At 53.0% G+C, this 25,609-nt stretch overlaps 10 protein-coding genes across 10 annotated transcripts; 6 read left to right on the top strand and 4 right to left on the bottom strand.

Moving 5' to 3' along the window:
* Nucleotides 1–1,210: 1,210 nt before the first annotated feature.
* On the bottom strand, nt 1,211–2,186 carry BU24DRAFT_423939 (uncharacterized protein). The gene has a single exon (XM_033528379.1). It carries the CDS (start codon nt 2,075–2,077, stop codon nt 1,478–1,480), a length of 600 nt encoding a protein of 199 aa, XP_033383359.1. The 5' UTR covers nt 2,078–2,186; the 3' UTR covers nt 1,211–1,477.
* A 117-nt stretch (nt 2,187–2,303) lies between these two features.
* BU24DRAFT_423938 (DUF1760-domain-containing protein) lies at nt 2,304–4,513 on the bottom strand. The gene has a single exon (XM_033528378.1). The coding sequence runs from the start codon at nt 4,434–4,436 to the stop codon at nt 2,442–2,444; it is 1,995 nt and encodes a 664-aa protein (XP_033383358.1). The 5' UTR covers nt 4,437–4,513; the 3' UTR covers nt 2,304–2,441.
* Nucleotides 4,514–4,651: 138 nt separating this feature from the next.
* Nucleotides 4,652–5,446, top strand: BU24DRAFT_423936 (Sm-like ribonucleo protein). Its single transcript, XM_033528377.1, has 3 exons — nt 4,652–4,777; nt 4,825–5,072; nt 5,125–5,446. The coding sequence occupies exons 2-3, from the start codon at nt 4,826–4,828 to the stop codon at nt 5,163–5,165; spliced, it is 288 nt and encodes a 95-aa protein (XP_033383357.1). The 5' UTR covers nt 4,652–4,777; nt 4,825; the 3' UTR covers nt 5,166–5,446.
* Nucleotides 5,447–6,072: 626 nt separating this feature from the next.
* On the bottom strand, nt 6,073–8,213 carry BU24DRAFT_493497 (uncharacterized protein; the record flags this gene model as incomplete). Its single annotated transcript, XM_033533970.1, has 4 exons — nt 6,073–6,315; nt 6,365–6,904; nt 6,955–8,046; nt 8,202–8,213. 4 exons carry the CDS (start codon nt 8,211–8,213, stop codon nt 6,073–6,075), a joined length of 1,887 nt encoding a protein of 628 aa, XP_033383356.1.
* A 4,508-nt stretch (nt 8,214–12,721) lies between these two features.
* On the top strand, nt 12,722–15,252 carry BU24DRAFT_226774 (uncharacterized protein). The gene is made up of 2 exons (XM_033522117.1): nt 12,722–13,729; nt 13,794–15,252. Exons 1-2 carry the CDS (start codon nt 12,836–12,838, stop codon nt 14,967–14,969), a joined length of 2,070 nt encoding a protein of 689 aa, XP_033383355.1. The 5' UTR covers nt 12,722–12,835; the 3' UTR covers nt 14,970–15,252.
* An 880-nt stretch (nt 15,253–16,132) lies between these two features.
* On the top strand, nt 16,133–17,056 carry BU24DRAFT_226762 (uncharacterized protein). The gene has a single exon (XM_033522116.1). The coding sequence runs from the start codon at nt 16,275–16,277 to the stop codon at nt 16,773–16,775; it is 501 nt and encodes a 166-aa protein (XP_033383354.1). The 5' UTR covers nt 16,133–16,274; the 3' UTR covers nt 16,776–17,056.
* On the top strand, nt 16,926–19,361 carry BU24DRAFT_226750 (uncharacterized protein). The gene has a single exon (XM_033522115.1). It carries the CDS (start codon nt 17,075–17,077, stop codon nt 19,082–19,084), a length of 2,010 nt encoding a protein of 669 aa, XP_033383353.1. The 5' UTR covers nt 16,926–17,074; the 3' UTR covers nt 19,085–19,361.
* On the top strand, nt 19,343–22,397 carry BU24DRAFT_371882 (YjeF N-terminal domain-like protein). The gene is made up of 3 exons (XM_033524485.1): nt 19,343–19,661; nt 19,717–20,410; nt 20,516–22,397. Exons 1-3 carry the CDS (start codon nt 19,541–19,543, stop codon nt 22,080–22,082), a joined length of 2,382 nt encoding a protein of 793 aa, XP_033383352.1. The 5' UTR covers nt 19,343–19,540; the 3' UTR covers nt 22,083–22,397.
* A 362-nt stretch (nt 22,398–22,759) lies between these two features.
* Nucleotides 22,760–24,199, top strand: BU24DRAFT_226682 (DUF1749-domain-containing protein). Its single transcript, XM_033522114.1, has 2 exons — nt 22,760–22,881; nt 22,938–24,199. Exon 2 carries the CDS (start codon nt 22,947–22,949, stop codon nt 23,889–23,891), a length of 945 nt encoding a protein of 314 aa, XP_033383351.1. The 5' UTR covers nt 22,760–22,881; nt 22,938–22,946; the 3' UTR covers nt 23,892–24,199.
* BU24DRAFT_423933 (sure-like protein) lies at nt 24,004–25,514 on the bottom strand. Its single transcript, XM_033528376.1, has 3 exons — nt 25,196–25,514; nt 25,082–25,139; nt 24,004–25,022 (listed from the first exon to the last, which is right to left on the bottom strand). The coding sequence occupies exons 1-3, from the start codon at nt 25,205–25,207 to the stop codon at nt 24,067–24,069; spliced, it is 1,026 nt and encodes a 341-aa protein (XP_033383350.1). The 5' UTR covers nt 25,208–25,514; the 3' UTR covers nt 24,004–24,066.
* Between the last annotated feature and the right edge of the window lie 95 nt (nt 25,515–25,609).

Genomic DNA, 25,609 nt, shown 5'->3' with positions numbered 1-25,609 from the left:
CTGGTGCTATCGCCACCAGCGCCTTCCCCTTCCTCTCGTACGGCGCAGCACGTCTGCGTTCCCTTCTCCACGACGGTGGCGGCGGCGGCGAGTCCGGCGTCTGGGACCGCGTATACGAGCGAGGCTCCCGGATGCGGAAGCACCGCGGTGTCGCGGCCGCGGCTGCGGCAGCGGCGATGCGTTCGGCGTCGCCGTGGCTGAGGGAGCGGCGGTGGAAGGATGGGTTTGTGCGAGCGGTGGCTGCGGCGGGTTCGGTGGTGCGGCCGCGTGCTGAAGGGGGTGGGAGGAGGAATTGATGGGGGTGGAGGAGGGCGGAGTCTGTCGTTTTGGAGCGGTGGTGTTGGGGGCGGGTTGGGTGGTTGTTGTATGGGGGAGGTTGTTGGAAGGTTGTGTAGGGGAAGGGTTGGGGGGTTTCGTCGAAGGGGGATTGGTAGATTTGGTGGTCGTGGAGGATGGCTGGGTACGAGTCTGGGATATCTGGTGATGGGGTCGGAGGATAGATTGGGAGGTCGTGGCTTGGATAAGCAGGCGGATCGAAAGAGAATGTGGAGAAGTCTGGGGTTAAGCCGGTGCTGCTGCTGCTGGAGATTGAATCGAAATCCTCTAAGGACGGTATGGAGGTGGTGATCAGGTGGTCGAGATGAGGATTGACCTCTGGAAACGAATATGTCAGATCTTGATCCAGGTTCGTCGGAAGGAGAATTTCGGGATCGTGATGATCGATCGAGCAGCCTCCATTGATCGTCAGGAGTGCAGGGTCAATTGAGCCGCCAAATGACTCTTCCATTTTGATAGACATGTTGTATTTGAGGGGGATGGCTTTACGTTTCCGACAGCGACAATGTGATAATGGCAATGTGATCACACTCTTGTGGTTACACACACAGGGGATGATGGGACGCGTGACGGCCAGATATAGGATGTTCTCCTTGTCTCGTGTGTCTGGGCTGAGACCTTGTTGACAAACAGAGTGATGTGGTCGACTGTGGCGGCAGGCTACTGGTGAGACTCATGCATGGGCACTGTGCCAGCAAGCGAGACATCCGTAGGTGGCGGCGGCATGTTAAAGGAGAAAGGGTTAGTCTCTTTATGTCTATCCAATACAGCGTAAAGTCACGGCTCTAAAGAGCCTCAATGTCAATAAGGGGTCTCGTCGATATGGAAACTAAACGCTTGACCCTCACAGTGGAAAAGCTTCAGATGAAAGGTTCACCGGACCAAGACCATTGACTAAGTCAAGTAACAAGGTTTGCGAACTCAATTCTTTTGATTAATCGCCGCAAGAGATCTGGCAGCATCCAATCGCATTGGCGAAGGTGGAGAGTGTAATTCCAATATAGACATAAGACAGGATTCTGGGCCTGACGTGTCTCCCAAACGCCGTTCATTCCATGCATGTCGTTTCCGTTCCATGTTCAGTGTTGTACATCCCAATCAATATCATACAGTTTTTCCAACATCCAAACCACTCCCTCCCTCATTTCTTCTCCTCCGTAGACGACCCATCCTCCTCACCACCACTCTTCTTCTTATCCCAATTCCACACGTCCCACACCTGCTCGAGAATCAAATCGGTATAACTCTTCCCCTCCTCCAAAGCCTTCCTCTCCTCCTCCAACCTCCTCTCCTTCCACCCCTCCGTCTCATCCCCCATCCACAACTTCTGCAGCACGCTCCGCTCCTTCTTCTCCTTCTCCTCCCAGTTCACCTGCCGCCCACTCCTCATCGCCTCCCTCGCCTCCGCCAACTTCTTTTCCTCCGCAAACCTCGCCTGCGTCTCCCTCGCCTTCTCCGTCGGCAGCGCTCCCACCCCCACGCTGCTGGGTTGCGCGAACTTCCACTGCTGGAATATGCCGCGCCCCGTGTAATGCGTCGCGAGGTGGTCGGCCGAGAGGTAGAATCCCACCGCGAGGGAAAACGTGTACATGTCGAGCTTCCGCGGCGGCATGAATGCGACTACGGGACATATTACGGCACCGGCGATCGCGGCGTTGAGCGCGAAGGTTTCGAACTTTTGCTTCTGCTCCAGCGCGAGGCGTTGGTCGGGCGTGAGGGGCGGTTGTTGCGGTGTCGCCATTTTGAGGGTGTGTGGTTTGCGCGACGGGTGAGATTTTGGTGGTGGGTTTGAATTTTCTCTGTTTCTTTTGTGGTTTGGGGTGGGTGGGGAGAGGCGGTTTGGTTATGGGGATTGTTGAATTGGGGGATCTGCCCAAAAAAAGTTCATGACGATATGGGACGATCGCCGCGGGCTTGGCAACGTTCGGTTAGACTTGCCTGCCATTGCCAGTACGTGGAGGGGGAGGGGTTATCATAAATAAGTTTATTGCAAGCATTTGAATTGTACGAAATGATATATGTGATTCCTCATTGCACTTCATGACCATTCCAATCGTTCCGTTCATCGTGATGTCATGTCATAAGTGTGTGAGATCCCCGCTAAGTTATGCTTTCCCTAAGCTCTGAACACCACTGTCCACCCTCTCAAGAACATCTTCAAGACGCGCGATATCTGCCTTGGCGGCTTCGACGTTCTCCTCGCCCTCTGAGATGGCTAATCTACCTCCGTCCGCTAGAGAGTCCTTGAAACGCTTGACGGCGTCCTTTAACGGATTAATGAAGCCGTCTTCTATGAGTGACTGCTTGTGTAATCCGGGGATATCAAGTGCGCCATGTAATTGTTTGGCAGAGAGCAGAAGGTAGTAAAAGTTCAATGAAGCAAGATAGAATCCCAGCTCAAGGCGGAACTGCGTCCAGCTCTCTGTCACGTCTTCAGAAGAGGCCCAGGTCTTGGTTGGATCGGGAAAGAGGAAGGGTGAGACCGTCTGCAGGGCAACCGGCGTTGCGAAGATGGAAGGCGAGGAGCTTTCTGAACTGTCGTTGCCGTGCGGAATGTTGGCTTCTAAAGTGTCTCCCTTGAGCCAGCCCACGGCACTTGCTTTGAGATTTTCGTACGGGCAGTGTTCGAGAGTGTCTCGTATGAATGTCAAGCGCACAAGGTCTGAAGGATGCGATCGGAGGACCGTCGATGTAAGATAGTGCGCATGGTACCTGAGGCTGGGCGAGGGAGAATTTGCGGAAATGAGAGACGTAAGTTGCAGATACTTTGTGAAATGCTCATCATCTGTAGGCTCTCCAACGTTGTTCTTTTCCAGCGCGATGAGTCCTAAGGAGAGCAGTGCGTCCAAGAGAGCTTCAGGCTCATTTCCGATATTCTGCAGACCATTGATGCCCACAAAGTTCTGGAGAAGTGAGGCATGGTCTGGGAAGATTGGAAGGACACTCTCATCACCCGCCGCGGTCGTTGCATAAAGTTCTTGCTTGATAGTTCGTGCCGAGTGCAGCAGAAGAGATCCCGTCTTGGATAATGGGATATCCTTTGCAGATGCGGGCGGCTCGTCTTCCTCGACTACCTTCTCTGCCTTCTCTGTGCTTTCATCATAGATGGCTTCGGTCAGATCGGAGTCAGATAGGCCCAAGTCCTGAGCTAAAGCCACAAGCTGTCCCACTATGGCCGTTCTTGAAGTGAACTCCTCCTGCTCGGCGAATCGGTCGGCATACGTAGTCTTATTTGGTATTAATCGATGTGGCTCGAACTTTTCCATCAATCTGCTGGACCATGCAAGACCAGGGACATCCTCATCGGAGAACAGCGAGAATATGTAGTCTTTTAGAACATGCGTGACGAACGACTGGAGTAAACGGTTGCTCAGTGTGTTCTCGTCAGCAGTTGGAGGGTCTGCCTGGGCTTCAGGATCCGGTTCCGAAAATCCAGTACCAGTACGGAGAATGTTCCCACTACTTGTACGAGGGGGCAGATGTGGTCTCTTCTTGCCAGAGATTTCCTTCACGAACTTGACAGTTGCCAAGGTGAGTTCGTCCCGGTGTGTCGTGATTTCATCATACGCAGCAAGAACAGCCTGCAAACTTGTAGACAGGAACCTGCTAGGATACTTCGTCTTGATCCGTTTATGCAGCGTAGCTAACAGTGACAATAGAACCTCGAACCTCAGCACTGAATGGGGTGGTACCTCAGCCCTGGGTAAGGCTGGTGACAAGCTGGATTCGCCTATTGCGACTGGCGCCGCTTTACTGGAAGACTCCTCCGCACCTAGATCAACTTCATCGTCAGATTCTTCGCGTTCCTCGAACCGGAGCAGTCGTAGTGCCTCTGTGACTTTCAAGATGCACTCCCGTGGATTACCACGTGCAGCGACGTCCTGTAAACATTCTTCGGAAGCCGGAAGCAAAGGAAGCAGGAGGTGTATCAGATCCCACCCAATGTTGATGGTTAGCTCAGTATCTTGTAAAACCTGGTGAAGTACAGGCAAGTTCTCCTCAGTAAGGTTGTACTCAATGAGGGTCAAGTACGTCAGATAGTCAGTTGCAGGCGGCAGAGCCGCCAACAGAGGGTTCTGTTCCTTGTCTACTTCCGCCATAGCGTCTTGTAGTGTTGTCTGAGAACTATCCGGAAGCTGCCAAAAATTCGGGTCTTATGAAAAGTTGTTGAATACACAGTACGCGCAATTCAGGTCTTCCAGGCCCCATTACCGGTTGACGTACACTCGATGTACTAGTGCCCAACTGGGGAAGGCGTCGCCAAGGATCTGAGCTCTAAAGTTCGAACATCGAACAACACCATGAATAGACAAGGGTAGCATTCCCCGCCATTGTTTCAATTCCCCACCCAGCGATAATTGCAAAAGCGCGTTCGTGTCGCAGTACGTCTGTATACTACCGAATAACAGCGCTCATCAGCATCTTCATCCGATTTCATCAGGTACTATTTTCCAAGGCGGGTGTGTGGATTGCGACTAATATCGTCAGTATGGAAGAGAAGGAGGAAGGCCACGCCGAGCCGCTCGACCTCGTCCGATTGTGCATCGATGAGGTGGTTGTTATCAAGTTACGAGGAGATCGCGAACTCAAGGGCCGGCTACACGCATACGACAGCCATTGCAACCTGGTCCTTGGCGATGTCGAAGAGACGATATACGTAGCTGAGGATGAGGACGAGGATGAGGCACCCAAGGTCAGGACGATCAAGAAGCAGTCGGAAATGCTCTTCGTGAGAGGTATGGACACACGCGGTTTCAGTCGTGCTACATCTGGCTAATTGATGGGCAGGAGATTCGGTTGTTTTGATAGCACCCCAGTCCACGCATTGAACGAAACGGGCTGTGGATGAAGCAGCAGACAATACTTCTCGAGTTCTAGGATCAGAAGGAGCGCGCACAGCGAAGATACCCAGGGTTATAAGGAAATCTCGTGCTATCTGGTAATCGAATTGCAGGTCCCAGGCTGTGGTAGATGAACATGCGAGGGACCAAAGAGTCTACGTCACACCGCCAAGTGATGTTATGATGAGGCACCACACGAAGATACCATGTCATCACAAATCTCGAAGTAAATACATCAGATCAAAAATGAGAATCATTTGAAGAAGCAGTGTGTTATTCCTCTATAGTTTTGATGTGAAGTCGATGCTTCCGACCAATCCGAAGCCTAATGAGAGGGCGACTATCTAAGGAGCCTTCAATGGTATGAGAAGAGTGACAAAGGAAATGATTCGCCACCATCTGCTTCCAGATGTACGAAGACAGTGGTAATTAATTAAGTGTTCATGACTTCGTCTCATCGTGATGCACCATGCCTTGAGTTCGCTTGGTGATGCAAGAAAAATACATGAATCGAAAGTATGTGTGTGTAGACAAAAGTGAAAAGGAAAAGAACGCCTTGAACCATGCAGCCCTACTCAACTCCGGGGGGGATAATCAGAAGCAGAAGGCAGGGCCAGCACAGTACCGACCAGACCGGGTATCCGTATGCGCCATGTGAACGAAGGAGGAACGATGGTGGAGGGCATGATCGACGTCCCATGAGGTAGCCGTCATGGCGCCATGTGTGCGTGAAGAATAGACAAGAATGGAGGGAGTTCGAGCAGCGTGGGGTTTGTTGAAGCTGTCGAGACTTGGAGTAGAGATGACATTCGCCTGGTGAGCAATACCGAGGACAGAATGGCACCTACGCATCTTGTCAGAACGAGAGCAATCAAAGTCCAAGGGTCGATAATGTCTACTTTCGCTTCCAGGTCGTGCTGTGGCCTGCAAAACTATCCCTGGTTGCGAAAGGAAGCTGGAATCCCTTGGAGATCTCAGTTTCGACAAAGATGGATGCACGCTTGTAGCGTTTGTCCGTGTATTTGTCATAGACGGCAGCATGATGCTTTTGTGGGTTGTCACAGCATTCCACTATCGTGGAGACAAGGCTGCGAAGCTGAGTCCAGGTGTATCCCGAGTAGTGCACGTGTGCCAAGGACTATCAAACATTAGCATATGCTGCAGAAAACATGATGCAAGGTACTCACCCAATCACCCTTCTTCAGCATGAAACGAGCCAGGCAGTGAGCTCCAGCCGCCAGGAAGCTAGGAGAGCATCCCACAAAACGCTCGTCCATGATAGTGATCTCGAGGAAGTATTTGGCTAATGTGCGAGTCTCAAGATCATAATCATCGGCCTTGCTGATCCTTCTGAGGAAGCTCATCGGACCGGGCCAACCCAGCTCGAACTGGAGCATGCTAAGCATGAAACGCTCAGCCTTAAGGACCTCATCGGCAGTGTACGCTCCATCCACCATGTAAACAATCTCTTGCACAGATGGGCAGTTGATTTCTTCATACTTGGCTGCAACAAAGAGAGCAGTTGCTCCCACAAGCTGTAGCTTACCCAAGGAGACAACCTTGGCCGACAAGAAACGATCGACATAGTTGACGGCAAGGAATAAGGTCTCTGGCAAAAGGGTGAAACGATTGTGTACTTGGACCAGCCAATCCATGAGCACAGAGCGCATAGACCATTGAATCTCGGACTGGTGCTCCATGTATGTAGCGTTGGGTTTCATGCGCTCCTATATGTTTGTTAGCAATTGACTGAGACACGAAAGCAAGCTGTACGTACCTCGAGCGAGTGCATATATTCAAAGATCTCGTCTCCGTACTCGGCAACCATTGAGGTATCCCATTGCTCATCCTCGACATCCTCGGGAGTCTTATTGGCCTCGACCCATTCCCTGGCAGCCTCGAGTTCGCGTTGGGACTTGCTTGTAACTCGGGGAGCGAGAACGAGAGTCACACCTCCAGTAGTGTTGTCACTACGAGATCGAAGGGATCGGGCAGTGGTATAGCCGTCCGCATCAAAGTACTCCTCACCCTCATCCTCGTCTTCATCCCAGTACTCTTCGGGCTCGAGACGTGTCTTTGCCATTTCTTCATTGCGCTCTTGCTCAAGAACGCGTGCTTGGTCCTCCAAGGCGTCCGAATAATCGTGTCCTTCTCCGCTGTCAGCCTTGATGGCCTGCTCTTGTTTTGCGCATTCATCATATGATGGCATGGACACGGCGTCTTCTTGAGGCTCTTGCTGCTCTACGAGGTGAAGGTAGGTTGATGCCTTTTTCGAGAGTTGCTTTGACACTGGCTCCACAGTGGGATATACGTGAGAGAGGTTGGTGTCCAAGTCGCTTCGCTGTTCGAGCGGTTGACGCGTCGGAACCGGGTTCACGACATCAAGAACAGGCTCCGGGTCAACTTCTTTGAAGACGGCGGTAGACTTCTTGGATAGGACCTTGCGGATGTTTGCAGTGGAGAGGCTGGGCTCAGTCGTTACGTGCTTTGGCACGGCAGACGCAACGTGACTGATTCCATTGGACGCGTTGTTCTTCGATACAGCATTCGCCAGTGGTCGTTGAGCCGGTCTCAGAAGCGTCGCCGGCTTGGCAAGCTCCTTTGTTGATACGATGGCGTTGTCCTTGAGAATCTCGATCTTGGAATTCTTGCCAGGCACCTGCAAATCATCCTTGGCTACCGGCTGCCTCGTTGTGTTGCTGACATCCGCAAAGACTGTACGCTTCGTAGAAGGCTTGAGACCACCTACTTGCAAGAGGGTAGATAGGGCGGGTGTTGACTTGTTGCGCTGGTGGATGGTCTTGCCGGTCGGCAACTGGGGGAGCGCATTCTCGTCGCGAATGCGAAGAGAGCGCATGGGACGTTGTGGCTAGAGAGATGTGATGTTAGCAGGTGTTGCGAAACGTCGATAGGATGACTTCAGTGTGAAGGTAGAGATCGCAGGATATGGGGTGAGATCGCATGGACAACACCCACGGTCCACAGTGATGTGGATGGAGCCCAGAGGACATCAGGAGGACTTACTTTAGCATCCATGATGTATAGTATTGATCAATTGATATTTGTGTAAGGGGTTGAGCTTCTGTTGAACTGATGTCGACCTCGAGATGAAAAGGAGAGTGTCTATGCGAAGACACGGGAGCGCTATGGTTGAAGCGCTACAAAACAAGGGCAGCAATAACGAAACTCTCCATCTAAGTTGGCAGCAAAGAAATGCACAGGAGATAGTGGTTGTCGAACGACACGATGTGGTGTTGCTGTTTAGTTGGATGATGAGCGACCTTGGAGGAGCTTTAAAGCATCGCAAGCTGTTGTGGTTTCAAGGTTACAAACAAAATAAAGGTGCACAGACGTCTGATCTGAACGCGCCGCTCGCGCTAATTCCCCATCGGGTGGCTCCGCTAACGGTTCGCCGGGGCAACCGACCAAGTCGCAACAAGCAACACTGGAATTCCTCAACGCATCTGCACGTCTATTCGCACCAGTGCATCGTGATAGGATGTTTGGTCCTTTGCTCGCGATGTTTTACGCACTGTCATAGGTCTGCAAAACAGTTCGCGCAGTGGGGTACATCCGAGCTATATGCCCGTCGTGGAAACGCACCCATTCATGGAGCCGAAGCACTGGCTAAGGAAGTCTCATTATCTTTTAGTATTCAGCATCATGAGTCGAAGCTGGCAGGGCGAGTGAAAATATTCGTCTTGATATTCATGCAATTGTTTAGTAGGAGCAGCTATGACAGGTGAAACCATTCTGTTGTTGATTGTTTATCGTGTTACCATGTTCCTCATCTACGTGTTGTAGACAGGATCCTCTTTGAAGCCGATAGTGTAAACAGAAATTAAATGGTACAACATCAAAGCGTATGAATCATAACATGTAAATACATGTAAATCACTGTAGATACTTGTTTACTCCATGCTAAATATGGAATTAAATTAAATAGTCGTGTAGTTCCCTTTGCTCAGGGTAGGCCGTTGTGGTAGCCCTGTGATCACTGGGTAGGAGTTGTTTACTACAACAACACGAGAAAGTATATGCAACCGTCCTCATGGAGCTTGCAGCTCGACGTTCACCCCGCGATAGAAATAAACATATATCCATATCCTGATGGTATCAGTCTGTTATTTAGGCCGCAACTCGGAAAGGCTGAATGTTTGGGCGCGTCCTTCAAGTCCACTACGACAGAGTCAAGATGTCACCATTAATGATTCGTGTATCATGAGGGATTTGATATCTTGGAGAGTGTTCGAATTACACCACAACCAACACTTATTGTCTTATTTACTGAAATATAATGAATTACAAGAAAGTGACATCCTGTACACAGCGCCGGTTTTATACAGTTAGGACAGCTCAAGGCAAATGCATGCGAATGTATGCCATTGACGAGTAGGTGTAGGCGGCGACGAGCAGTTGCTATGCAACGATCAGTAGATGACTGGATGCATAGAATAGATGCCGGATAGACCCTTGACAAAACACCAGCCATTATAGTGACTATGCGACAAATATATAGGTAAGCAGAAGTCTTCAGCAAATCGTGATGCAGATTGGAGAGAATCGCATCGGGCATGGTTGCGACCACGAGAGGGTATTTCCCAAAGGGGCAAGGCTCGGTTATATAAGCGACCTCGGGCCATGACGTAGATGTATTTACTCTATTGTCGCGGTCCCCAAACAACATCAATAAACCAACTTCTGAAACAATACGCCCACAACGACAATAATATTTGCAATAATATCAATCAATACGGTCGCAAGATGGTCTGGAGTCGATTCCGAGATTTTGACGTAAATAAATTCAGAGATGGGCTCATAATCTCAATGTGTCAAAAAACGCGTCCCCGCACGTCAAACAATCGCGCAAGCATATGACTTTTTCGCGAAGTCACATGACCTTTTCAACTTCCACCACATCATCGGACAACGTTCATCCACGACGACAATGATGATGAATTTCGTTCCTGGAGATGTTCACAGACTCTACTTCGCTGCTGTGATAATGTTGGGACCCGTCGTCGGGGGGAATTGACTAGGAAAGCCGCCGCCTATCGCCTCACCGCACAACGACTTGTTTCAAACTCTTCCGCCTGCACCTAGCGATGGACACCTCACCGCCATGGCTCTAGTCGGCATGGTCTGGATATGCCGACAATTTTGAATCGTCTAGGCTGCTCAGAGTGGACAGGATGGAAAAGCATTACAAAAGGTATTGGAGAGGAATTTTGGGAGTCATTCGCTACTCCTTTGTCTGCCCGCGCCGGCGCTGGCGCAATGGCCGAGGGTTTTCCATCCATGACACCGACATCTGCGGGCGTGCGGTGACGAGTTCTACTAAACTAACATAATACCTAACCAATACCTTATTACTCTTCTTGCTCTACACACTGCGCCCGCTCTCACCCGTCGTAGTCCATCGATCGCACGGAATGCGCTCGCACGTCTTGCGCCCTGGGAAGGCCTGGCGCATTGCAAATTGATAGTCGCAAAGATTCATCAACCCCTCATCTTGCCCAAACCGTGCAAATTGTAGATTGCGCACCCACACCTCAGCTAGTAGATGACGGAATGGGAACACTACGTATGTACGAGAAGTATTAGGCTCGGCGCACCTCGTTCTGATTGTCTTCTTGTGGTGTGGGATGGGATGGGATGTGGGATGGCTGGATGAATCAATGGACGACGGATGGGATGGATGCAGGGCCCTCCACCGCCGCCTCGCGCGCTTCAATGGCTTTCTTTAGGACACATAGCAAAGTGGATATTCAGGATCGCGACAGGATTCAGGATCGATACATTTCAAAAAGAAGGGAGTGGTGACTTCGAATGATGGTGGAAATGCTACCTCTTCTCTCTGCACGGTCGTCGCTTTGAGGGGTGTGGTGTGTGTGTGTGTGTCTGGGATTTGAGCGTCACACGGAGATTCCGTGAGTAGACGCCGCGCATCTCTTGCCAACGAATCCCCAGCGCTTCACACCAGCTGGGGCAGATAGCGCCCGCCAACTGGACCGACTGGAACTACATGGCCCTGTCCACCACTAAATTACCTGATCTCAAGTTTCTTTGACGGTCAGGAGGGTTTGCTGGCTTGAGGAGGGGATGTGCATCAAGGTGCTCGTTGGGAGTTCACACGGATCTTGTGTAACGCCTTCGGGGAAGCAGATGCTGGCAGAACAGAGGGTAATCAAGAGAGGGGAGTCGGTATCAGCTTGCTTATTGGCCGATCAGGAAGCGCAACCCTCAGCGATTATTGCAACTATTCTAGATACTGTCACAACTGGTTGTAGATAGCAAAGCGAAGCAATGGGAGAATACGGAATCCAACTCCCTTTCCCCTTCCCTCTTCCCTTTCAGTGTGCAGCGGGTGTTTTAATCTTGTTCAAACACAGCGCACTCTCTCTGTTCTTTCTGAGGCATGCATTGTAGCCTCAGACTTCATTGGCCGCTGTCTATGCGCCCAAAGTCTCGTTCCGTTTCGACCTCTCATGGCATGCGCCATAGACAATACCGCTGCAACGCTCCTACTAGGGTCAGGTTTTGCGTGCGTGTCTGTCCGGCTGGCTCCCATGCCATGCCATGCCATGCACCTTTAGCCCTTGATATCGTATGGATCTGTTAGTTATGCCAAATGATGGCCTGCTTGCTGCGACTGATAGAGCCGCTTTTGCCATGCTTTTCTCCCCTAGTTGTGAAGTCGCAGCTGTAGGTAGTAAGTAGCAGCAGCAGTAGTAGTTAGCAAAGCCAGGGTCATCTCCTCATTCTGTCTCTCTCTGTGTGCGTGTGCGGTCGTCTGCCTGTAGCGCCTGCGCAAACACCAGAGCCGCCCTGATGCTTCGGAATGGTTTTTAAATGATAAAGCGACCGACATTGTGTGGTATTCGACTTTGCGCATCTGCTTGTGACGAGGTTTTGTAAGCTTGTTGGTGTCGTGGTGCTGTTCCGATCCATTGCATTGTCAGGTGCAGCAGTGCTCTCGCTAATAAGACTTCATTCTCAACCGTCCGCTCCTCCCTCATCCCATCCACTCCAACTCCTAACCCCGTGGCAAGAGCCATACCAGTCGGTAAGTTATGGACACACACTCCCTCTCAATATTCTCGACAATGCGATTCAATACCATCACCACCCATTCTTCATCTCCTGCTCCCGCTCCCGCTCCCCGTCGCTGACCTGACTGCTCTCCCACTTGCAGCGGCGCCAGACGGAATCCTATCGAAGCACTCGACCAGACTCCATCCACCACTTCGACAGACTCTACTGGTATGTATTCCTTCTATTAGATGCCTGCGACCCTTGATCCCTCCGTCATTCCCTCCCATGTCCGTCTGCGGATGCTCCAGCGTCGCAGCGGCTTCGTCATAGTGGCAGGTTCATCCAGACCCCCATTATGACCACAGCCAACCACACCGGTTACTGTCTGGACCTCCTGGTCGTTGAACACATTCATCAAAGTCTCTTCTTCCATCATTGGCTCCTGAGCGCTCATCTGTGTATGTCTGCAGTCTCGATTTCGGCTTCCCTCTCCTTCGCTCGCCCTTTGCCCTTTGACGAGTCCTTGCGACACCGGCGGGCTCGGTGTTCATCGTCCACCAACGTCCCTATCCTCATCGCAGAGGTCCCGTCATATACCATACATAACAAGTGCAAGAAGGGAAATGGAAGCATCTGCTATCCTCGGGGAGATCCAGGCATCGGCTGCTCAACGCTTCCAAGCCGTTGCTGAGGACACCCCGATCAGCCGCTCATACCATCCGAGGCACTCAGGAGGATCGGACTTCAGCATGATTGCACAAGACGGCGACATGATGATGAACGATGTATATCCGAGCACTGAAACCACATCGGGGCATGAAGCTATGTCGCCCACAAAGACAGCGCAACCTAAACACATCAGTTTCGTGCTGCTACTTCCCCAATCGCCTCAACACAGAGCACGCCTCCCCATGCGTGTGAACATCTTCCCCCACGACACTACAGACTCAATAATTACAACGGTCAAGAATTTTTATGGCCTGTATGAGAGACGAGGCGTGGTCTTTGAGGATCAGCATGGAACCACCCTCATTGCGCGCTACGAGAATTTCGACCACAACATGGTGGTATACGTTCGCATCACGGCAGAGGAGCCTGAGATAGATGACTACTCTCCAGACCCGCGCCATTCCGCTTCTCCTCGCCGTCCTCGGCTTGGTGATGCCTTCCAGATGCTGCCGCCTTCTTTGACAGCGCACCAGGATGGCCGACTAGGGTCTCGCACAACGGGCCGACATAGTCAATCACCACAGCCCGGCAGAGGTCGTCGAAGCGCATCTGCCAGCACCAATAACAAGAGCAGGGTTCGTCCAGCTCCAAAGAGTCGAGGCACAAGCTCTCATGGAAGCTTCGCAGACATCAACGCAGACGCTGGCAACTTCAGCGACAGCGATGGAGGCAACGCATCAGTCACCAGCTCTCGCCGATCCCGTAAGGAGCAGGTTGCTAGTGCCGACATCAGCGTTGAGAACATTGTCGAAGGTGGACGTCGAAAGAGGGCCAAATTTGACAGCTCTGTAAGTGGTTTCGATACGTTGACGATATATCGACAACGTACGCTAACATCGAACCTCCCTCCAGGAACTGCCTCTATTTGTTCCTCCCCAAGTTCCCATGACGGCTTCGCTATCGTCCGTCTCTCCGCAGCGGCGCATTAGCAGTCACAATGGTGCCTCGCCGTACTCTGTGAACAATAACCAGCATACCTTTTCGTACCCTCTGCCTTCGCCTCAGAGTTATGGACAAGGTGAAGCTTCGTATTTACATGGGCTCGCAACTCCATATTCGAGTTCGAGCGTGCAAATGCAGGGCTACAAGTCTCGCACACGTGGCTCGGGTCAATACGTTGGTCAACGACATTCAGGGTTCGGTGGAGAGATTCTGCCAACACCAGACCCCACTCTGGGTAGCATTAGCGTCATCTCAGACGAGGATGTCGCCCGCCAATTGATGCGCCTTGGAGATGCATCCAATTTTTCGACTCATGGGCGCACATCCACCTCTACCCTTGATGACGCATTGAGTGGAAAGGCAGAAGCTCCGTCCTCAGATGACGAGAGCGATAATGGCAGCGAGGATCAGCAAGAACTCCCTGGCCTACCATTTGTCTCTGCGCGCAGCAATGGAGCCAACGGCGAGCTCGCGCGTGCATTTGACAGTGGCTCTGCGAGCGGCGACGAGTATGATGACAACCATGACGACTCTTTCAAGGGTGAGAGCGACGAGATCATGCCCGATGAGCATCATGACCGCCCAGGTCAAGCCAACGGCGTGAGAGCTCGATCGATCGCGTCAGGAAAGTCAGGAAAGTCCAGCAAGCCTCGCGCCCAGCCTAAGAGCAAGAGCAAGTCGAATGCTCCCAGCAAGCCCCCAATGTCCCCTGCCTCCTTACCTCCCCAGTCGCGCAAGCAGTCCGTTGCCTCCATCACGCTGCAAGCACCATTGGGAGCCGACGAAGAAGACCTGTCTAGCAAACCTCGCTGTCAGCGCTGCCGTAAGAGCAAGAAGGGTTGCGACCGCCAGCGGCCGTGCGGTCGTTGCAAAGATGCAGGCATCGGCATTGAAGGGTGCATCAGCGAAGACGAAGGCAACGGAAGGAAGGGGCGTTATGGGCGCCACATGGGCGTTACCGTCAAGAAGACTGGAGTTGAGACTCCAGCAGCAGACCATGATCATGTTCATGGTGTCACCGCCGCTCCAACGGCTCCTCCTCTGCTAAGCAACGCAATTGAAAAAAGCAAGAAGAGAAAGCGGTAAACCTGTTGAATAACACATTCCGTTTCTAAAGGTCGAATAACATGGCCTTTGTCGTACACTACTACAACAACAACTCGAACTCGACTCAACTATAAAGTAAAAAAAACATATTACGAAATCATTTGCTCCCCTGGATATTATGAGGCATGCGGCGCAATCTAAGGGTTGTTTCGTTTTCCATTTATATTTACATTGACATCAACATTATCAACATTCTCACCATCATGGTCAATGGCTTTCGATCCGAAGGCTTTCCGTTACTACCAGCCATCTGCCATTGGAGGATGATGGAAAATCAGAAGGGATTGGATAGTGGCAGAGGCAGTGGTGGTGGCGAGGAGGTTTCACTCCATTCCGCTCCTTCATTTCCTTGGTTTCCGGAAAAGTTTGCTGGAAGATACAATTACTCCCGCACTGTAGAAGAGAGAAGAGAAAGGAATGAAGAGGAAAAAAGAGAAAGGGAAAGACAAGGACAGCTGTAGTGGTTACAGATGATGGAGACTCGGACAGGTGAATTGGAGCAAATTGACTGTGAAGCAGTATTAGACTTGGTATTGGGAATTGGATGGCAAGGCAAAGGGCAAGGGAAAGGCATGGGCATGGAATCGGTTGGTTGGGAGGTGGGGGTCATGGGGGAAGGGGTTATATGTGTTTCCTTTCCTCTCTTCTCTCTTCTCTCTGTTTGCTTTTTTATGATGCTGATTGCTTCGGCGCATTTGTTAATCCCCCCCGACACGTAGCGATCTTATTACTTGACGATAGTGAAATGACTGTTTTAGTTTTGAATTCTACTACAACCTTTAAACTGATGGCGAGTCGAATGCGAATGAACGAAGCAAGTGACGATGATGTGTGTGTGTATGGATCAGGGTGAGTGGTAGACTAAAAGGTAGCTGGTGGCTATTCTTGTACTCTAATTAACAGCGGGATTAATGAGGGGAAGGGAAGGAAAGGAAGGGAAGGGTAGACGGGTGACGGGTACGGGTGACGGATGTACTATCTCGCTAGGCTCCCAGTGTTTTTATTACCAAGGACCAGACTGCCAGAAACTACCAACGCCAACACCAACGCCAGTAACAGTACCGGAGGCATTATCATTGTGTTCTTCGACTACGATACATGATTGTGTTGTTATTAATCTACTATTCCGACTACACAGCATGCTCGAAGTAATTACTTGGGAGTAGCAATGTAAGACGCAACGATTGACGCTAAACCTTAGATGGGAATCCAGGCACACAAAGAGGCACAGTTTGGGTTAGAAGGACGCGCATTGACGAATCAGATGCGGGGTTTTCGTTCTTCATGGGAAGGAGTTGCCGTACACAGCCACACTTTCCCATACAATTACCACGCACGGACCCCAAGTACACGCGCCTCGTCTGCCTCATCTCGTCCTCTGTGCCTCTTTCCTCTCCAACTGCACAGTCCTGCGCTCCTTCCTCTCACTGCATCTGCCCACTTTCCCGTCCCTCCAGCCCCAAAACCCCAACCTTAACCCATCTCGTCTCGTCCCATCCTCTCTCGCTCTCTCTCTCTTCGTCCCAATTCACTCTCACTACTCTCTTACACTTCTGTCACTCACATATTAACTCTCTTTCTCGCTCGCTTCCTCTCGTTCTCGCATCCTTCGTTCCGTCATACATTAACCTGCCGCAATCCGGCTTAATTACTGCCCTCCTCCCTCCTTCTCACCCTCTTCCTCCTCCTCCTCCTCCTCCTCCACCGTCCTCTCCTTCTTCTCGTCTTCTTCTTTTTCCCTCATTCTCGTCCCCTACTGAGCACCACCCCAGCCCGGTCTCATAATATACTCGATAATGTCGGGCTGTGCTTTGTTTGTGCTCATCTGACATTTGACTCACTACTGAGAGTTGTTTCGTCCCTGTCGCTCGTCCTATCATTCGTCTCTTCCACTCACGCCTTCGCTCCTCTCGTCTTGCCGTGTTCCCAACGCCCAGCTGGGCACCTCCTTAAACTCAGCCTTAAGGCCTCCCCACCCACACCCCCAACGACCTGCGACGCCCACCATCGCTTGGACCCATCTTTCGTTTACTGGCCTTTGACATCCTCCAAAACGCGTTCACTTCCATCTCTCTTCCATCAACATGGCGGACCATCAGCCTCAGGTGTCGTCTATTAAATCGCGCATTGCCGCCCTCAATCTAGAGGAGGTTCACGCCCCGAAACCTGGCATCAAACCCTCGTATTCATACGAGCATGCAGCAGCAAAGAAGAAGCCACCACCACCTCCCCCAACCAACCGACCGTCTGTTCAGGGCCGACAGCAGACCGTAAACAATCCTCCCATCGTTAATCACCTTTCCCCCGCTGGACGACCCATTGGCAACCAGCCAGTCGAGCATCATGCCGACACCCCAAGGATCTCGCCCGCGCTTCCGCCGCGCCCACCACCTCGCAACAATCCACCTCCAAGCCTGCCCGAGCGCAAGAATTCGGACCAGATGCTCAAGCGCCGCGATTCACTCGAGTCCATTTCGACAATTGCTTCTGGCACGTCGAGCCTGTCCCTTGGATCGTCCATGACGAGCGTCAGCGGAGGCTTCCGTGACGAGATTTATCGCGTCCGAGCCCCAGCGTACGACCCTTCCAAGTTGCCGCCCTTGCCGGCGAAGAAAGAGCCAGATGAGCCCAAGCTCAGTGCTACACGAAGTGCGATGAAGTCTAAATCTACCCTTACGACTGCCAGCAGGGCTTTGCCTCCTCAACTGTCTCAAGCAATTCCGCCACCCCCACCGGCTCGTTCGGCCACTCAACCACTGCGAACGACTCCACCACCCCTCCCCAATAGGCCAACCCTTCCCCCTCGGGATGCCCCGAAGAGTCAAGAAAACGTTGCGCCCCAGCCTCCAAAGCGAGCAAATGTTGTGCGACCTTCAGCACTCTCGTGGGGTTTGAACAAGTCGACGGAGACCCCTCCACCTTTGCCAGCGAGCCGGCCAACAGAGAGTGCACCGCCCGTCGCAAATGGCCCTCCCCCGATTCCAATGGGCTCCCGACCGAACCTTGCAGCAATCATGGCTTCCAAGCCAAAACCATCAGCGCTTAACACGTGCCTCAGGTGCCGTGATTTCTCAGGCCCAGATAGCCATGCCGCCAAGTTTCCACGACAGAACCTCCAGTCTTCGGACATTGCCTGGCTTGCCCATCAGTTGACCAGCCCATTCCCATCAGCTACCGACAAGGCCCGCGTTATCTTTACATGGCTCCATCACAACATTGAATACGACGTCCAGGCGTTCTTTAACAACAATGTCCAGCGACGCACGCCCGAAAATACTTTGACTTCCGGTTTGGCAGTCTGCGAGGGTTATGCTGGTCTTTTCGCCGCACTGGCCTTGAAGTCTGGACTGGAGGCAGTCGTGGTTGGTGGAAATGGAAAGGGGTTCGGCCACTCACCACTGAAGCCTGGTGAGCCCGTTCCTAAGTTCTCATGCGGACATGCCTGGAACGCAGTTCGTATTGATAATGGGGAATGGAAACTCATTGATCCCTGCTGGGGTGCGGGTGTCGTGAACGGCCCCGGCCAACCATACTCGAAGAGATTCAACCCCGCCATGTTCACCATGGATAACAATGAGTTTGGCTGGAAGCATTTCCCCGAAGACAGCAAGTACTTCTTCCGAACAGACGGCCGACCAACCATCTCTTGGGAGGAGTACTGCCTCGACGACGTCCCCGAACGGTTGCAGGTCTATGGCCCTGCCACGCCCGAGCACAATATCGGAGAGCGCTCGTTCCAACCTGAGAGAAAGCAAATCAAAGTCCACGATCCCCAGAACCCAACCGTGCGATTTCAGTTCGCTACTGTGTGCCCGCACTGGGATCACGAAAGAAACGGAAAGGGCAAGCCTTATGTCATGGTCTTGAACTACGGCGAAACAGAGTGGACAGCTTTCGAGACGGACGGCAGGGTCTGGTGGCTCGATATCAAGCGCTCTGATCTCGGCGCGCCTGGCCAAAAGGTCAGTGTGTTCTCGGTCGACAAGATCGAGGGCAAGGACGCGCGCGGTGTGAGTGTAGATGAGTACAGACGAAAGATTGGACGGGTCGGAATGGGCCCGTTCGGAGGTGTGGCCATGTGGGAGTTGGTCTGATCAGTTTGCGGTGGAGCGTATGGATACCCTAGGATTTTGCATTTGGATTCGGTCATTTTCATTCCCTCTATTGAATGTCCTCTCACTCGGCGCATGGAGGACCCCACACATTTCACAACAGTCATGAATTTCTTATGTGCATTTTCTTTGGTGCATTTTCTGCCTTCAATCAACGGGTGAAGGCGCAAGGGCTGCTATATAGAAGTAGTAGTATTTGGCTACAATATAAGAATATTGAGCGGTATCAGACTCTTGTTTCCAGTTGCAGGATTCTGCATCGAGCCCTTGCTCTCATTGAAGTCAACAGTGCACACGTGACGTAATCCTCGCGCCAAGACATTTCAGAATTTCGGAACGTCGACCTGCAGCAGATCGATAACCGTGTTCTTGCGCACTCACCCCGTCTTCTGAATTGACATGCTCCTCCCTCCCTCATAAACCTCCCCCGTTGCGAGTATGGCTGCTGGTCTCATCGGTATCTCCGTAGCTGTCACGCTACAAAATCCTCCCAACACAGTCGTACAAGGCATCGTTGCTGCTGTTAATCCTCAAACGGCCACTTTGACTCTGCAGGATGGTGAGTGCTACACCTCGTAGTGACGATCGCAATTGAGCTAACTCTCCACCTCCAGTCTTGTTCCCCGCCACTGGCCACAGGCTCGACGGCTATAACGTTGAAGGTCACGCGATAGCTGATATCAAAGTCAATTCCCCTCCTACCGCGCCGCCTCCACCACAACCACAGCGCCATCAGCCTCCCCAACATCATGCGCATGTGTCGTATCCTCCCCCTCCCTTCCACCAGGCTCCAGCTCCAGCAGCTGCACCCGCTCCTCCACCGGCTCAGCAGCCTTTCCAGGATCCTGCCATCCTCAGCGTCAACAAGCGATCTACTGCGCCATCCTCGTCTCACCCGATCGCTGCACCCCCCCAAGAAGCTCCCGCGACGCCGATCAAGCCAATCTCCTCAGCAACAGCTGTGCCTTTACCTGCCACCACTTCGCCGTTTGTCGGTGTAGCCAAGAAGCAGAACGTGCGAAAGCCCAGCGCTGCCACGCTCGAGGGGCCTTTCTCCTCGCTGGACATCGCAGATGCCGAGGAGCCTGACAGCGATGATGCGAAGACGCGGCAGCCGGGTCCTCTCCGAAGGGCGAGCGTAAACAAGACGAGATCGGGAAAGCCTATGGAGGATATCACGACTCCTGGACGGGAAGACAGCTACAAGCGCACAAGGCGTGGGGGCAAGGCTCGGAAGAAGGAAGTCGCTGCGCAAGAGAAGAGGAAGGGTGCAGACTTGAATGGGTCTCCGGACGTTGTTCGCAAAGGGTAGGTGTTTGATATTTCATTTCTTTCTGAGTTCTTTGAATGATTGGACTGTCGCAGCTGCGCGGTCGCTGATGGTTTTGCCAACCATGACTAACCCGTGAATAGAAAAGGAACTGGCTGGCGCCAGACGCCTATGTTGCAGGATGCAGAACAGCCTCAAGAACGAACCCCAGGCGTTATCGGCGGCAGAGTCGGCCTCGAAGCGGCGAGCGCGTCGAATCGTAAAACGCGGAAACAGCGGGCGCTGGAGGCAAAGAACGGTTGGGCCACAGAAGATGCCACAGACATCCAAGAGCTGCCTGAGTTTGACTTCTTGGGTAATCTGTCGAAGTTCGATAAGCGGTCTGTCTTTGATCAAATCAGGAATGAGGACACCACTGCGGATGAGGATAGACTGGTCAGCTTCAATCGACTTGCTAGACCTGGTACACACGGTGGGAAGAACTTGCACCCAACGGAGAATGTATTGGAAAGCCGGCGGTTGAAGAGCACAACAAACACGGACAGTGAAGACGACGACATGTCGGAGTTCGAGAGCGGCCGAACCTCACGTAGGGCCATGTCTCGAACGTCACACAAACGTGCTCCCACACGACAAGGAAGTGGCGTGCTACAGCCAGACATCGATGCAGTGAGCCACAACTCGGGTGCTCCTCCAAGTCTTGTATCTCGCGCATCACGTGCATATATCAATCGTCCCTACGCATCATCACATGCCACAGGAAGCCCCAAGCCAGGCCGAATTGCTACACCACCGGACTCGCCTCTCCTCGATCCATCCGCCGTCAGGTCTTGTCTTCGTCTTGTGTCGAGCAATCGCAAGTGCCACACCATCACTCCAGGTGGCATGCTCGCCGTCGAGGAGAGCGCAGAGGTCGACTTCGGTCTCACAGAGGACATGATGGCAGAGAACGCCGGCCGTGGTATCGCTGAAGTCGCACTCTCCGCCATCAACCCCGGCGGCCGTCGTCTTGCACGCGACAACCCCAACTCCCGCCCTGTCATCGTCGTCCTCGCAGGCAACCACCGCGGCGGCGCTCGAGCCGTAGCCGCCGCCCGCCAACTGCAAGCCCGCGGACCCAAAGTCATGGTCGCCCTCCTGGGCTTCGAGCGCGCCGCCGACTGGGACCGCGACGTCCGCCGACAAGTCGACCTCTTCAAGAAGTTCGGCGGCTCGGTCCGCGCCTGGCCCCAAACCGAAGACGCCCTCAAGCGCCTGCAAGCCCCGCCCGAACTCATCATCGACGCGCTCCTCGGCCGCCACAAAGAATTCGACGCCCTGGGTGACGAAGACCGACGCACCGTCCTCGCCATCGTCGGCTGGGCCAACAAGTCCCGCGCCGCGTGCCTCGCCGTCGAAACCCCCTCCGGCGTCGGCGGCTCCACGGGCGAAGTCGCCATCCTGGAGGGCGAGCCCCTCGAGGTCCGCGCGAAGTACATCGTGTGTCTGGGCGCGCCGCGCAGCGGGCTCCTCAAGGCGCTGCAGAACGGTACCGGTCGCGACCCCCAGTGGCTCATCTGGGTCGTGGATATCGGCGTCAATCGCCCCTGGCGGAACGCGGGTATCGGGGGAGGCGGCGGAAAGGGCGTCAAGTTCGGTGAGAACTGGATCGTGCAGATTAAGTATGCTGTTGAGGGTGAGGGGGATGGCGAGGGGATTGCCAGGGTGTGATGATGATGAGGTCGAGGGGATTTTGGTGGAGAAGGTAACCCCTTTTTTCTTACACATTCTACTGCTTTTTTCGGTACGGACGACAGCATTGCGAGGGCGTTCATATTCAGCTTTACATTCTATCGTGGGGTACTAGTCACATTGGGGCTCTCATCCTACGGGACAGACATGATGGGGGTTTGAGCTACAGTTGAGGAGAAGCTCATGGGAAAATGCTTCGAAGACGAAGTGTAGGATCGATGATGATATCAGGAGTGTATGATTAGCGATCAAAAACATTGATATGCTCTTTATTCTGCTCGTCCAAATGAATTTAAAGGATTGCAACACCATTCTCTTCAACACCATTCTCTTACATGGTTCCTTCTATCTACCTTTTCCCAGAATCGACCAACATTGTGGTATCATGTCAACCACCTCGGCAAATCCTTCCCTTCCTCCATAATCAAGCTTCCCATCCCACATCCAATCAGCCATCATCCTCGCTTACACCTACCCTCACCTCTCACCCCGCGCCTAAAACAGACAGCTCTCGGAGTAGCTAATAACGATCAGTCAAGCACGCCTTTCCATGATGACAAGCACCTCGACACAATAGAGCCAATTCAATTTTCTTCCTTCCAATGCCAATCTGAAGAACTGATTCTACATAAAGAAGTTACAGCACCTCTTGCTATCCCCTATAAGAAGCAAAAGCATACGGACGAACGGGCGGGGTTACATATGACGATATACCCGTCCAATATAGCTCCATAGCTCTCACCTCACACATAAAACCCACAACAACATCACACACACCGTACGCTCCCTCAACCCCCCAATCCCTCACACACACATACTAACAAAAAGCACCAGATCCCCAAAATGCCAATACCATCAACACCCCACCCCGGCCTCCTCCACCCCTACGCCCCCCGCCTCGTCGCCTTCGAACACACCCCGTCCCCAACCGCCAAAAACACAATCCTCTTCGTCGGCGGCCTCTCAGACGGCCTCCTAACAATCCCGTACGTCCCCGTCCTCGCATCCTCCCTGCCTCCGGAATGGTCCCTCGCAACCGTGCTCCTCTCGTCCTCGTACTCCGGCTGGGCGACCTCGTCGCTCGCAAGCGATGCGGACGAACTCGCGGCCGCGGTTGCGTATTTTCAGGGTTTGGAGGGTAGGCAGGGCGGGAAGGTCGTGCTGATGGGGCATTCGACGGGGTGTCAGGATGTCGTGGCGTACCACGTCCTCCCCTCTTCCTCCCCACGGCCAAAAGTCGACGGCATCATACTGCAAGGCGGGGTGAGCGACCGCCAGGCGTGGGAGGACATGCTGAACGAGGATCCGAGCAAGAAGGCGGAGTTCGACGCCGTGGCGAAGAAAGCGCGGGAGTGGGTTGAGGCGGGGAGGGGGGACGACGTGCTGCCGAGGGAGGGGAACGTGTTTAGTGAGGTTTTCGAGGCGGGGGTGAGTGCGTATCGGACGGACAGTCTGGTGCGGAAGGGCGGGGACGACGATTTCTTTAGTGATGATCTGGGGGATGAGGTTTTGCGGGGGACGTTTGGGAGGATTGGGGGGTTGGGCGTGAGGGTCATGTTTGTTTTGGGCGGGGAGGATCCGTATGTGCCGAGGAGGGTGGATAAGAGGGCGTTGGTTGCGAGGTGGACGGCAGCTGTTAGGGAAGGGGGTGGGGTCGTGGATGATGTTGAGGGGGGTGTTTTGGATGGTGCTGGGCATAATCTTGATGGAAACCCTGAGGAGGTGGTGAGGGAGTTGGTGGAGAGGGTTGTGGGGTTTGTGAAGAGGGTTGAGGGGGAGGAGAAGTAGAAGAAGGGTGAAGATGTGTGCTGGATTTCGAGGAGGTCATAGATATAAGATCACTAGACATGCTCCTACAAGTATTGGGTGTAATGCTAGAGATTGGGTCTGGGCACCTTTCAAACAACAGGGTGTAGGATAATGCATTTACGTCTACATGCTTTTATCTATCCACAAATCCATCTTACTTCAATTGAATCTCCTTTCCACTATATCCACCTACATGCATGAAGTTCGCCCTCAACGGCGTCACACTGGTGTATCCTTGAGCCACCGCCCACCCATCATTACCAGGCTCACTCTCCTCAACGCTCTGGTAAACGTCCTTGAACTGCGGAGCCCACTTGAAATGCTTATGCGTGTATCGAATGTGTCCCTGTCCTGACGGCGTCTGAGTCCCGCTCTCGAAGCCCTCGCCTCCACCCCCAGCCAACTCTTTCCTGCCCTGCTTCTCCTCCGCCTTCCGCATCGCCGCCTCGGCCTCATCTGCCCCCTCATCCGCCTCCTCAGGAACCTCAATGACCTGAAAGCACGACCCCGATTTCCACGAATTCTGCAGCATATCCGTGAATAGAATCTTATTCGCACCGACGTTCTCCACCAACGGCACATTGATCGTATACAAATGGGTACTCTCATCCCAATTCTGATACAAATGCTCGATCAGCTTCACCGACAACTTAGACGCGCCGGTAATGATCTCCGGGTCATGGTTCCTATCGAAGAACGCATACGACAGCGCTATGCTCTTAAACCCACACACCGCCGCCTCCATCGCGCCGCCTATCGTCCCGCTGCTCAGCGAAAACACCGCCGTGCTGTTGCGCCCGTAGTTCGGACCGCTGACCACCAGGTCGATGGCCCCGCGCTTCTCGAAGTAGTGGTACAGGCCGATCTGCACGCACGACGCGGGCGTCGAGTCGACGAGGATCCATTCCTCCTGCGTGGAGTCTTCGGGGAGCGGGCGGTTCGACGTGCTGCCTGTGTTGGAGAAGCGGCCGTTCTGGAGGGTCAGCGGCGAGGGTCGGAAGTAGGTTGGCTTGATGGCTTTGCCGACGAGGTGCGCTTTGCCGATCCAGGAGCGCTGCGTGTTGGGGAGGACGACGGAGACGGTGTGGCCTGCGGATTGGAGCGTCGAGACTGGTGGGTTGTGAGTGAGTCTGATGGGATGTTGGATGTGGATGTGGTTGTGTATGTACCTAGTGAATGTACGTATGGGGAGGACTGGTCCGATGGCGGGCCATCGTCGTTGGTTACCTGTGAAGCATGTCAATTAGAAATCTCAATTGCGCTCTCTGGAAGAGTGTACCTACGAGAATATGCATATTGAGGCGTGGAGGATGTTGTACTTAATTGTTGTAGAGGAGAGAGTTCCAGAACGCGGGGTCATGTCCAGACTGCCACGCGCATTGACGCAATCGTGTCGGCCACGGCTACTATCGATAGTGTCAATGACGCCTTTCGACCATCGTGGTGCCAGCGCATCAGCGTCGATGTCTCGCTAATCTTTCCATCTCAGAATGTATGCGAGGATACAGTTGAGTAAACATGGCTAGTACAAGATCAAGGTGTGTTGGTCTGGATTGCTCTGCAATTATTCATGTTGGCTGTGAAATAAGAATGAAGATGCTGGAGCTTGCAGCCCGCATCCTATGTCTCGGAAAAACAGTCAGACCTGGCTTTGTGGCTTATTAACAATCATCTTGAATTGACTTTAAAAACATAGG

The sequence above is a fragment of the Aaosphaeria arxii genome (assembly GCF_010015735.1).
Source record: "Aaosphaeria arxii CBS 175.79 unplaced genomic scaffold BU24scaffold_5, whole genome shotgun sequence".
In the NCBI taxonomy this organism is placed as follows: domain Eukaryota; kingdom Fungi; phylum Ascomycota; class Dothideomycetes; order Pleosporales; genus Aaosphaeria; species Aaosphaeria arxii.
The sequence above is the reverse complement of the archived record's forward strand: the minus strand, read 5'-3'. Positions and strand labels throughout refer to the sequence as shown.